This window comes from Mesoplodon densirostris, chromosome 1, assembly GCF_025265405.1.
Source record: "Mesoplodon densirostris isolate mMesDen1 chromosome 1, mMesDen1 primary haplotype, whole genome shotgun sequence".
Taxonomy (NCBI): domain Eukaryota; kingdom Metazoa; phylum Chordata; class Mammalia; order Artiodactyla; family Ziphiidae; genus Mesoplodon; species Mesoplodon densirostris.
This window is the reverse complement of record NC_082661.1, coordinates 224,138,412-224,151,644: the sequence shown is the minus strand read 5'-3', so window position 1 is coordinate 224,151,644 and position 13,233 is coordinate 224,138,412. Positions and strand designations below refer to the sequence as shown.

At 44.3% G+C, this 13,233-nt stretch overlaps 2 protein-coding genes across 2 annotated transcripts in view; one reads left to right on the top strand and one right to left on the bottom strand.

Annotated features, from left to right (window-relative positions):
* The window catches only part of MGST2 (microsomal glutathione S-transferase 2), a 40,567-nt gene extending 29,652 nt beyond the window's left edge, over positions 1 to 10,915 (bottom strand). Inside the window, exons 1-2 of the mRNA XM_060115639.1 lie at positions 10,838 to 10,915; positions 5,875 to 5,974 (exon numbers count right to left, since the gene is read on the bottom strand). Of these exons, the coding sequence (XP_059971622.1) occupies positions 5,875 to 5,974; positions 10,838 to 10,895 (158 nt within the window). The 5' untranslated portion in view covers positions 10,896 to 10,915. The remainder of the gene's footprint in view (positions 1 to 5,874; positions 5,975 to 10,837) is intronic.
* Positions 6,919 to 7,334, top strand: LOC132483439 (ribosomal biogenesis factor-like). The gene is made up of 2 exons (XM_060088753.1): positions 6,919 to 7,113; positions 7,219 to 7,334. Exons 1-2 carry the CDS (start codon positions 6,919 to 6,921, stop codon positions 7,291 to 7,293), a joined length of 270 nt encoding a protein of 89 aa, XP_059944736.1. The 3' UTR covers positions 7,294 to 7,334.
* Positions 10,916 to 13,233: the final 2,318 nt, after the last annotated feature.

The window sequence follows — 13,233 nt, the reverse complement described above, 5'->3', positions numbered from 1 at the left end:
ACCCAAGAGGCTCAGCACCTGGGGCCCAGGTCCCTTGGAGGCCAAAGGCTGAAACAGAAGAATTCTTGAAAGACTGTAGAAGGAGGCCTGTGGCTCTGCCGCACCTCTGAGCCCCACCCTACTCCTCCGTCAGAGGAGACGGGAGGATTATTGTCTGGAGAAACTGAACCGGAGAATCGCTGGGGGCTCCAAGAACAGTGGAGCGTGAGGGTAAAATTCTGTACTGATCATCGTGCGAATCCACATACTGCACAGCGGAAGAAGCTTCCTTCCTTCACCCACCACCCTGTCAGATGACTAGAAGGCAGGCCTAATATACCCACCCGCCTCCCTCACCCTTCACTCCCTCCTCCCTCACGGGGGAGTTAAGGGTTATTTTCCTTAGTTAACGGTCCCATAAAGATGACCTACAGATGCCATCATCTGGGGTCCCCCCAGAAGAAAGCTGCCTCCTGATCCATCACCCTTCAGTGAAGCTGCCTACTCAGTAAGCCCTGTCTGTGCACACAGAGCCCCCAGCTCTCTCCCTAGTGCCTCTTTCTTAAATTGCACAGATAGCCAATCAAGAATGACCTGACATTTGAGTAAAGCCTCTAGGGTCTCTTTTGCTCAGATCTCTTTGCTGGACCCTTGTTTTCTTGGCCTCATCAGGCTGGAGGGCTCTAGGTTCAGTCCATGGTCCTCTCCTCTTTTTGATCTATACCCACGCCCTTAAAGATGTCATTCAGTGTCCTGGCTTTAAATCGTCTTCATGTGCCAATGACTCCTGAATTTATATTTCCAGTTCAGATCTCCCTGCTAAAATGCAGATTGGTATATCCAACTGTCTACTCTCTATCTCTGCTTGGATGCGTAAGCAACAATGTATTAGCCAGTTTATGATGCAATAACAAAAGATCCAAATAGCTTAGTAGAGCACAGTGTCTAAAGCCTCTCCTTAGCTGTAGCGTTAAGTCCCATCTCCTGGTCTTCCCCCCAAAACTGCTCCTCCTGCAGCCCTCTCTGACTCAGTTAATCACAATTCCATCCTTCAGGATGCTCAGGCCAAAAATCTGAAAGCCGTTCCTGACTCTTCTCACACTTCATATTTGTTGAAATCCTATTGGCTCTACCCTCAAAATATATACAGAATCTGCCATATCTCGTATGTCATCTGCTATCTTCCTGGTTCAAGTCGCCATCATCCCTCACCCGAATTTTTGCAGTAGCTTCCTAACTGAATTTTCTACTTCTACCAATGCGCCCAGACAGTCTATTCTCTGCAAAACAGACAAAGTGATCCTTTTAAAATACAAGATCATGTTACTCCTCTGCTTAAAACCCTGTAACGACTTTCCATTTCCCTTAGAGAAAAAGCCAAAGTCCCAACAATGGCCTTCAAGGCCCTGCCTGGTCTGGTCATCCATTACCTTTCTGACTTTCCCTCCTACCACTCTCTGCCAGCTTCCTCTCTCAGCTACACTAACTTCTTTGTTAACCCACCAGTCACATTTCCACTTAAAGTCCTTGCATTGGCTACTTCCTCTATCTCAAGAGTGCCTTCCCTACATGGCCACATGGCTAACTCCTTCACCTGCTTCAAGTCTTTGTTCAAGTGCCACCTTCGCAGTGGGGCTACACTGATCACTCTGTTTAAACTGCAACCCACTCTAGCTCACCCCCCAGCAACCCTCCCCCACGTCCCTATATAATGCTGTCGTTTTTCTTGTATAGCTTAACACCACCCTCTTACACAATATCTTATTTTCTTATGGTATTATCTGCTTATTGTGTATTTTCTGTCTTCCTTGGCTATAAGGTAAACTTCAAGAGGGCAAGGATCTTTGTTGGAGTTGTTCACTACTATCTCCCAACAGTGCCTAATACATAGAGGTGCTCAAAAAATATTTAACAGGTGAATAACAAATAAAAATTAAAGACAAAGGCCAAAATAGAAAAATAAGAAGGAACTTGGAAGAAACAGAAATGACAAAGGAAGACTTTTTTTTTAAATCATTAAAATCCTCAGATAGAAGAGAATAAACTGAATCTATAAAACGAGACAGGAATGATATAACAGCAGCAGCAACAACAAGAACCAAAGAACAATCAAAGGATAAAAATTAATTCTTAGGAATTAAATTCATATTTGAATTTTTTTAAAAATCAGTAAAAAGTTGGAAGTTCAAGAAATTCCCTGAAAGAGCAAAAGTCCAAGAAGATGAAAAACTCAAGATGAAAGAAAACTAAAGATCAGTCCAGGAGGTCAACTTATAACTAACATATATTTTAAGAATGAGGGTCAGGGCTTCCCTGGTGGCTCAGTGGTTAAGGATCTGCCTGCCACTGCAGGGGAAACGGGTTTGAGCCCTGGTCCAGGAAGATCCCACATGCCACAGAGCAACAAAGCCCGCGTGCCACAACTACTGAGCCTGCACTCTAGAGCCTGTGAGCCACAACTACTGAGCCTGCATGCTGCAGCTACTGAAGCCCGCACATCTAGGGCCTGTGCTCCGCAACAAGAGAAGCCACTGCAATGAGAAGCCCACGTACCGCAATGAACAGTAGCCCTCACTCACCGCAACTAGAGAAAGCCTGTGCGCAGCAACGACGATCCAACGCAGCCAAAAATAAATAAATAAATGAATTTATTTAAAAAAAAAGAATGAGGGACTTCCCTGGTGGACCAGTTGTTAAGACTCCCACTCCCAGTGCAGGGGGCCCTCGTTCCATCCCTGGTCAGGGAACTAGATCCCGTGTGCATGCTGCAACTAAGAGTTTGAATGCCACAACTAAGGAGCCTGAATGCTGCAACTAAGGAGCTGGCGAGCTGCAACTAAGTAGCCCACCTGCTGTGACTAAGACCCAGCACAACCAAATAAATAAATAAATAAATAAATATTTATAAATAAATAAATAAAATAAAATAAATAAAAGAGCCTACAGGCCACAATGAAGATCCCACATGCTGCAACTAAGATCCGGTGCAGCCAAATAAATAAATATTTTTAAAAAGAATGAAAGAACAGAGAAAATAAGAAGACAAAATTTAGGGGTAAACAATATTTTTAAATATTCTAGAACAGAAGGGCATGAGTTTTCAGGCTGTGAAAAAACCTCCTCTAGGGTTCAGCATAGTGAAGAAAAATGCCTCTGAGCAAGCACAGCACTGTAACACCTCAAGCCAGGGATCGGGGAAGACCCTAAAGGTTCTACAGTTTCCAAACAAAGCATCAGAACAGCACAGAACACCTGAACAATAGCAGTGGAAATTAGATAATAATGAAAACAATGTTTTCGAAATTCTGAGGGTAAGGATTTTTCACAGAGAAATAAAGGCATATTCAGAAGTGTCAAGACCTACCATTCCCCTTCTCTCAGGAAGTGTCTGGAGGATGTGCTCCACCAAAACGAGAGAGAAAAACCAATACATAGGATAATATGAAATCCAGGAAACAGGTGATCCAAATCAGTAGGGTATAAGGGAAATTCCTAAAATGATGACAGGAAGTTGTGGGATGACATCTATGTAACAGGTCTAAAGTGCAACCTCCAGATTGGAGAAGAAATATGGAAGACTAAAGCACAAATGACTCCAAGAAAAAAACAAGTGGTATTACTAGCTTACTTAATGTATTTAAGTGTACTGAGAGGAAATTTTCAGTTCTGCTGAAGATTCGGAGATGAAGCTAAGCAAACAAAGAGACAATTATTAACCCCGTGTAAAACAAAAAACTACACAAGAAGGAAATGTAACCAGAGTATACTGCTTGATTCAGCTTTGAACATTATTTACTTAATCACAACAACATAAACATTGGTTTAACTCAACAAAGTGATATAACTTTTCTGGAAGGATGAAGTGAGGAAAAGAGGAAACAGAGGAACATGAAATGTTTTCTGCCATAAAAGGAAGTCAATGGATAATGTCTAAAATTTGTGAATCAATAAATAGCAGTGAACACATAGTATTTAGAAATATGGAAATAAATACCAAAGTAGTAGTCAAAAGGAGTGCCAATGGCTGTCTCTGGGGATGGATGGGGGATAAGGAGAATTATTTGTTGTTATAAGGCTTGTAACCTCACTTTATTTTCAGACTACATACATGTATTACCCTGATAAAAATAAATATTGGGGGATGTGGGACATACCGGGACCAAATCAATACTTTCCACGTGATATAACATAAAGATTCAAGGACAGTGGAAATGACTTTCTCATCATGTGGTCCAATGTTATTTAAAATCATACCTTGGGGGACTTCCCTGGTGGCCCAGTGGTTAAGAATCCGCCTGCCAATGCAGGGGGACACGGGTTTGAGCCCTGGCCCGGGAAGATCCCACATGCCGCGGAGCAACTAAGCCCATGCGCCACAACTACTGAGCCTGCACTCTAGAGCCCGCAGGTCACAACTACTGAGCCCACGTGCCACAACTACGGAAGTCCTCACACCTAGAGCTCGTGCGCCACAACAAGAGAAGCCACTGCAATGAGAAGCCCGCACACTGCAAAGAAGAGTAGCCCCTGCTCTCTACAACTAGAGAAAGCCCGCGCACAGCAACAAAGACCAAATGCAACCCAAAATAAATAAATAAACAAAAAGTTTTTTAAATTAAAAAAATAAAATAAAATCATACCTTGGGCATAAAGTTTCAGTCAAGTTAGATGAATAAGCTCTAGAGATCTGTTGTACAGCATTGTACCTCTAGTCAACAGTAATATATTATACCCTCAACATTTTGTTAACAGGGTAGAGCTCAAGTTACACATTCTTACCTCATTTTAAAAAATGTTTAAACATGTCTATGCACCTCTTAAAATTATCTCTTGTACTACCAGTGGTATTCATCACACTTTCAAGCCTAGGGAACAGTGTGTGCCATCCTCCTTGGAGCAATTAGATGGACAAGAGACCAATGTTCACAGTTCAAGGGCCATGTCTGACCCAAACTAATTCAAGACATAATAAAAAACCTGAATAATTCCATAATCTTTAAAGAAATCAAATCTCAGTTTAAATTTTTTTCACAAGAAAAACATCTGGTCTAGATCATTTTATAGGCAAATTCTAACAACTGTGAGGGAACACACTCTTCCAATCTTATTAAAACTCTGAGAAAATAATTCTCTAATTCATTCTGTGAGGCTAATATAATCTTGATACCAAAATGAGCAAGGACCATACAAAAAAGAAAAATTAGAGTCTAACCTCACTCATGAACAAAGATGAAAAATCCCAAAGTATTAACAAAAGAACCAAGCAATGTATAAATGGTGATATGTGCAACGTTTTTAAAAGCACCAGATTTGGGGGATTAAATGTAAAAGGAGCCCTAGCATCTTGCATCAGGCAAATTCATGGTGTTTATAGTGGAACATTCTGTGTGGATCTAAAAAGGCAAGGAGCACAAGATGTTAAAAAAACACAACAACTATGACTACACATGAAATAGAAAGCTTTCTCATTATTATACGTTTCTGATTTTAGGAAGTGGGTTATTGGCAGAGAATAACACTGACCTACCTCTGTTTTGAAGTGGAGAGGAAGAAGATTTCAGATAGAAAATTGATAGCATAACTATTCCAACATGAGGCTACTGAACTCTCAGGGAGCCCCTTCCAGGCTCTTGGACCAAACTGCCACACTTAGAGACATATAGCAATCCTCCCTAAGATCCCAGCCTTTTCTGTAAATGTACCCTCTGAATTTGTAATATAGGTGGGTAGAAACTCCACGCACTGCCTACTTCAAACCTCAAGGATCATGAGAAGGGTCTTGGCCATGAAGAGTGGTTTGTTATAATGGCATATCTTCTCTGTGTATCTTTCCCCTAATTAGGAATTGTGTGTATGTGGCAGATCCATACCCCTGAAGGGAAAAGCATTACTCACTGTGCATGAAATATTCTCTCAAACTCTGGTGACCCAGAGACTGCTGGGGGTGTAACTTTGTATTTTGATATCGCCTTTCCTACCTGCAAAGCGAAATAACCTGCAAGTAAAGAGGAACGAACATTAAACATATGGCACATCATTATTCATTAGTAAAATGCAAATTTAAACCAGTTAGATACACTACATACCTATTAAAATGTCTAAAATTAAAAAGACAGATCATACCAGCTAGAAAAGACAGACAAGTGAAGATACAAAATCAACTGGAATTCTCATACACTGCTGGTGGGAATGTAAAATGATACAACTGCTTTGGAAAACCATTTGGAAGGAATTTTTTAGTTAGACATACATTGACCATATGATTCAGTCATTCCACAACTAGAATTTTCCCATGAGAAATTAAATCATATGTCCATAAAAACACCCGTGCACAAATGTTTACAATAGCTTTATTTGTAATAGCCAAAAATTAGGAACAACTCCCTGATGGTTAAGATTATATGTCAACTAGGCTATCCATGGTGCCCAGCTGTTTGGTCCCACACCAGTCTAGATGTTGCTGTGAAGGTATTTTTTAGAGGTGATTAACATTTACATCAGTAGACTTTGAGTAAAGCAGATGACCCTCCATATTGTGGGTGGGCCTCACCCAATCAGTTGAAGGCCTTAAGAAAAAAGTCTGAGGTCCCCCAAAGAGGAAGAGATTTTTGCCTCCCTTTGGACCCAAGACTGCAACATCAATTCTTGTTGGAATTTCCAGTCTTGCAACCCACCCTGCAAATGTCAGACTCACCAGCCCCAACTATTATATGAGCCAATTTCTTAAAATAGATATGTGAGAGTGTGTATGTGTGTGTGTGTGTGTGTGTGTATCCTATTGGTTCTGTTTCTCTGGAGAACGCCGACTAACACAAATGTCTATCAACAAGTGAGTGGATACATAATTTGTGCTTTGTCCACACAACAGGATACTATTCAACAGTAAAAAGGAATGAACTATTAATAAATGAAACAACATGGATGAATCTCAGAATAATTATGCAGAATGAGGTGTGTGCAGCTGGTGTCACCTGGAACTTGAGCAGCTGCACGAGGGGTGTCGGAGGTCTGACACTGGCCGAGGACAAACTAAGAGCGCAGAAGTCCAGGAATGTGTTCCACATAGCCAGCCAAAGAAGCTTTAAGGTTAAAAATAAAGCAAAACCAGTTACCACTAATCTTAAGATAAACATTGTGAATGATGAAAAAGATAACTGAGTGAATAAAGCTTTCGTAGATATACAAAAGGAACTTGCACACTTCTCAAAAGGCCTTTCTCTTGAACCTCTGCAGAAACAGCTGATTCCTCAGCAGTGTCATGAAAACGAACCAGTTAATGTTGATGAAGCTACAAGATTAATGGCTCAGTTGTAATACACTGGTGATGCATCAAATTCCCCCAAAAGACCAATAAATTAAATGTTTTATACAAAAAATTATGCTAAATGAAAGAGGCAAGACCCCCCAAAAAGTATTACTGTATAAGTTTATTTGTATAAAATTCTCAGAAATGCAAGTGAATCTACAGTGACATAAAGCAGATCAGTAGTTGCCTGGAGATGAGGAGGGGCAGGAAGGGGTGGGTCACAAGAAAACCTGGGGGTGATGGCTCCCTGCAGGACTCAGCTTCCCTATTATGAAATGATTATGATTTTCTTCTTCATTTGCTGCATGGAAAATACATTAGATTACGAAACCCCAATGCCTGGGATCACCTGCCTCTGATCATCAGTTCTGTGACCCTCTCTCACTTTCAGACCCACACTTCCTCCTTTGTAAATAGTTCTCACCTCCTGTCCTTATCTCCCTCGTTTTACCCTGTAATTAACTTCTGGGGTCTATTATTTCCCTTCAGATGATTTCTTCCAGTTTCAGTTTCTCACAGTTTCCTGGAGTTTCCCTTATTTTACTACCTTGACATCCATTTCCTACTTGCTAATGTTTTAAAATTTTTTAATTTTTAAAATAAAATAAAATATTTTAATTTAAAATAAATTAAATTAATTTAAATAAAATATAATATAAATTAAATTTAAAATAAAATAAAATATTTTAATTTTATAAAATAAAATTTTAAAATAAAAATTTTAAAATGATTTCCTTTTCCAAACCAAGTTTGCAGCTTCCGTCTCTCGCTGTGTGACAGTATTAGGGGCCATGTGTTCCCTCCTGAAACATGGTACTATCTCCCCTCCAACAAGAAGTCAGTAAATACTGAACCGGGTCGAGTAAGCCTCTCACAGCCGGCTACTTTTCTTCCTCTTCATTCCCCTCTGCTGCAAATAAAGTGTTGGTCCTGATTTAGAAGCTACAGCTGAACATCTAAATGTGTAAGCACTTAGGACTGGCCTCTTTCTTGTTCAAACTGTAGTTGTATCACTGAAGTCTGGGAGAGTAGAGTGAAGATAAGTGTGGGATTAGGCACTGACAGTTTCCAACTCTGGGCTAAGTCTTTTCAAGGCAGCATAAAGCTGGAGAGGCCAATGGCTCACGGCCTCAGCTGGAGCCAAAGAGGAGGTCTATCTATGGAGGGGAAAAGTGGGACTTGGCCATTCTGGACCCTGCTGTTAACCACGGCTTCTAACGTGCTCCACAGCCTCAGAGAACACACCAGGCAAGGCTTCTTGTTTCCGTGATAAAACGGAAACGATGAAAGATGTGTGCTCCTAGATTTTTCTATTGGCAATGATGCCAGAACCTAGAGCTTCCAAATGAAGGTGAATAAAGTGAAAGCTTTGCAGGGCTGGCTTTTTCTGGTTGTTCATTGCACCTGGTCGGCATCTGTCTGGAGCAGCAGCAAATGTGAGGAATGAGCTTCAGTAAAGCGATGACCCCGCCCACCTCCAGCCCCAGGAAGGAGGACTCAGGTGCATCAGCTCCACTTCCAAGGAGTCTCAGGTCAGGGGCCTCAGAGAGACTGTGGCTATCACTGGGGCAACATCATGAGGGTGGAAAGGCTCTTTCACCACGTTTTCTGGAGAGCTTCCATTTTATTTCCCTTTTTATGAGTTGATTAAACCTACTTGAGAATAAGCTCCTTTTGCTCTGCCTGCCTTTCCTCTTCCTTTGCTCTCTCCAGGGGGACACGTGTGCTGGGGAAAGTGAATCAAGACCCCTCATCCTGCCCCTCACTCTCAGCCCAGCCACAGCTGGGCTTCTTCACCGCAAGGCTGCCTCTCAATCCACCAGAAGCTATTCTGTGGGGAAGCAGCCAAGGACTGGAAGTGACTGTCCTGAACACCAACCCTGGGCCAGGCACCATGGTGGGCACTTCCTACCCAGTGTCCTGTTTAACCCTCTCTGATGAGGACACTGAAGGACAGATTTTCCCGGCCAAGGGCACCCAGCTTGTAAGTGGCTGGACCAGAAGATACAAGTCTGTTTTCAAGCCTTGAGTTGCTTCTACTATAGCACAGGGCGTCTCACCTCTGTAAACACCAGACTTTCGCTAAAGCAGCGAATTCTGGTTCTTAATGCCAACTCCCTCCCTCTCTCTCTCTTCCCTGTCTATCACCAACCACCACTGGCCCAGTCTCCCTTTCCCAACTCAGCTGCCTGAACTTCAGACTGCAATTCACACCATCCCTTGCACCCACCAGCAAACAGAACCTCTCTGCAGGGATGGCAGAGGCTATGCCAGCCTGAGGCATCCGTGGACCTGCCCCTGTGCTCTCTGCAGGGCCAGGACGTGGCACACACGGGGTGGACAGTGCCTATGTGTAGAGGGTCAACACAAGGCGTTTCAGACCTAAGTGCTGCTTTAGTTGGCTATAAGCATCCTGCTTTACTCCAGAAAAGACGGTAAATCAAACCACGAAACATGTGTTTTAAGGTATAATGTTTTCATAAATTCACAAAACAGACTGGCTAGCAAGTCTGCCATTGAGTGTGCGCGCAGACTCTTTATCTGTCCTAAACCGTGGTGCCTCCGTGCTTGGGGCTGAGAAGTCCGCTGCTCTGCCCTGTTTCCTGGTACAAGCACACTGGGAAAATACAGAAATACGTGTTCTTGGGGCTTCCCTGGTGGCGCAGTGGTTGAGAGTCCGCCTGACGATGCAGGGGACACGGGTTCGTGCCCCGGTCCGGGCAGAACCCACATGCCGCGGAGCGGCTGGGCCCGTGAGCCATGGCCGCTGAGCCTGCGCGTCCGGAGCCTGTGCTCCGCAACGGGAGAGGCCACAACAGTGAGAGGCCCGCGTACCGCAAAAAAAAAAAAAAAGAAATACGTGTTCTTGATAAGAAGTCTTGCTCACCAGGGCTCAGACCCTTTTCCCCATTTTGCATGTTAAGGAAGCATGTGCCTAAGATAACATGAATTGAGCAAAAGTGACCCCAGAGGAGAAGAAGCCTCTGTTTAACCAGGCAATCAGGATACTGAATAATCCTAGTGGGAAGGCACTTTAAAGTTTAGAATGAACTACTTAATCTGAAGCTCATATTTTTTCAGGAGGATTTTTTTTTTAACCTGATCATCATACTTGCCATACCCAGCTTATTTAAGAAACACACAGTAATTTAAAGATCAGGGTTCAAGAAATCACAGCCATGATTTATAAGCAGGTACAATGTTACCTTTGGAACACTCCAGCTTAATATTTATAGCCCACTTCCCCCAGGTTACCGCATTTCTAATGCTCACTCGAACTGGGCTGTGGGTTGTAACTACAGGTGATGCAGAATCTCTGGGCTCAAAGGCCCACCTCATCCCCACTGGAAGAACCCCTGGAATGTTCCAAATCTCTGCCTGTCCCCAGGGAAGGGGGCACCGATGACCCTGAGCACAGCGTGCTCTGCAAAGCCCACGGACCACCAGCAAGTGAGTAGAAATCCCAAAACGCTCCCTCCCTCCCTCGGCCCCCCCAACACACACAGACACAGACACACACACACACACACACACAGAGCCCGGGACGCTTACTTTGCTGACAGGCAGAGAGCACGGCGAGAGCAGCCAGCAAGATCGAATTCCCGGCCATTTTTCACGTGGAAAGTTCTGGTTCACGGGACTATTCGCAGAAATCGAGGGGAAGCTAAAAGAGGCACTTCCGAGTTGGCAAGGCTGACCTTCCTTATAAGGCGAACAGAGCTGAGAAAGGAGAGAACAAAAAAAGGAGGCTCCAGCGGCCGTGTGACCTTTGCTCCGGAACAGGAACCAGAGAGGCAGGCGGGTCCAGGCTGTCAGTCAAAGATCTTCACCTGGATGGGGCACAGCTTCCCCCACCTGCTTCAGATCTCCTGGAGCTCCGGCCTGCGGGGTTAGCCCTCCAGCCTCAGCACCTGCTGCTAACCCATCTCAGCCAATTCGAAAACAATTCCCTCTCCTTCTCTTCCAAAGTCTGGACTCCTGAGTCCCCTGCCTGGCTTTCCAAGGCCTTGATGAGACCTTTCCCACCTCCCATGGGAAAAGAGAGGCCATGGAAGATTTTATTTAACCCCACTGAGATTAACATGCTAATTTAAGCCGATTCTAACTTTATTCCCTAGTAAATGGAAGATCTAGGATTTGAACCCGTGTCCAGCATATTCCAACAGTGCCCTAAGCCCCCCGCCAGGCTTCCTCCCACTGTCACCCCAACTCTCCCATCATCGTGGTGAACATAAATTTTTTTAGTTGAGATATAACTGACATATAGCATTGTCTTAGTTTCAGATGTACAACATAATGACTTGATATATGTATATATTGCAAAATGAGCACCACAATAAGTTTAGGTTAACACCCATCACCTCACAGAATTACAGTTTTTTTCTTGTGCTGAGAACTTTTTCTTTTTTTTCTTTTTTTTTTTTGCGGTATGCGGGCCTCTCACTGTTGTGGCCTCTCCCGTTGCGGGGCACAGGCTCCGGACGCGCAGGCTCAGCGGCCATGGCTCACGGGCCCAGCCGCTCCGCGGCATGTGGGATCTTCCCGGACCAGGGCACAAACCCGTGTCCCCTGCATCGAGGCAGACTCTCAACCACTGCGCCACCAGGGCAGCCCATTTCTGAATAATTTTGCTGATAGATGAAAAGATACATAGACATGTTCTCTCAGACCAACTGCACCCCCTTAATTATTCCCTGACTTCACCCCTGTCCCTCCAAAAAACGACAGCTTGTTGTCCTGGTTTCCACTGGCACTACGGCAAGACGTCTCTGCTGCCAACAGGCCTGGCCGCAGAGAGACAGAAAACACACCGCCTGCCCGAGGATGCCCAGAAACCGTCAGTGATCACAATTATCAAGGACCATAATACTCCTGATTGAAAACGAGCCCAGAAAAGGGTTTCCACCTGCCTAGTGTTTATTTCATTCTCTTGCTGGAAGCCCTGACCAATTGAAAACACCTTAACAACGCAGCAATTGTTTAAACAAAGCTCAGATTAACCAAACTTGAGAAATTATGCCCCAGCCTACATGTTGCAAAAGTTCAGGGAATTGCAGTGGTCCTGCAGAACATTTTCTCCCCCTTCAGAAGCTGGAGCACTTCGCTCTGTGACCATGGGTGTGGAAATCAAGCTACAGAGTGCTAAGGCATTTCCCACATTGGGGAGCCCTTTGCCCTGGGATGGGCAGGGCACAGGGCAGAGGATTACAGTAGGTTACACCAAGCCTCAGGTGGAAACTGACAGTCATCCAACACCAGGAATGTCCCATCCAGGCTCAAAGGCAGAGACAAAAGGGGAGCAGAAAGGAGAGGAAACTAAAGATCAGTCCCCAGCGTAGTGTAGTGAGAAGAGCACAAGCTTTGAGCTAGTGATCTAGGCTCACGTCCCTGTATGGTGTGGGCGAGTCGCTAAACATCCCCTGACCTGTTTTCTCAAAGGGAAATCATAGGACCAACCACACAGGGTCCGTCTGATGACAATGAAATAACATGCGGAAAGCAAGCAGCACAGCACGTGGCACGTGGCAGGGCATCCACGAGGTCTCTCTGCGCCCCCTCCATGCCCTCAGGCCTAGTGAACGCAGAAGAGACAAGGTCTATTTGTCGGGAAGGGCCCGGTACAAAGCAGCGATGATCACAGGATGCCGTTATAATTTCCCAGAAGAATGGAAACAGAGCGCTTGAATTGCTTCAGAATGGCTCTGGACAGTAATAGGTCTGAACCTGAGTTGTCTTCAGTGTACATAAGGCTTGGGAGAGGATAACGTAAAGCAGGATCTAGAGACCGGGGAGGGGAATTAGAACTTCTCGTCGACAAGCCCCCGCACACACAGCCCTACACACACATACACACACACACACACGCACGCACCCATACATAAACACACTCGTACAGATTCACACACATTCCTACACACTCACATTCTCATAAATATGCACAGTAACAC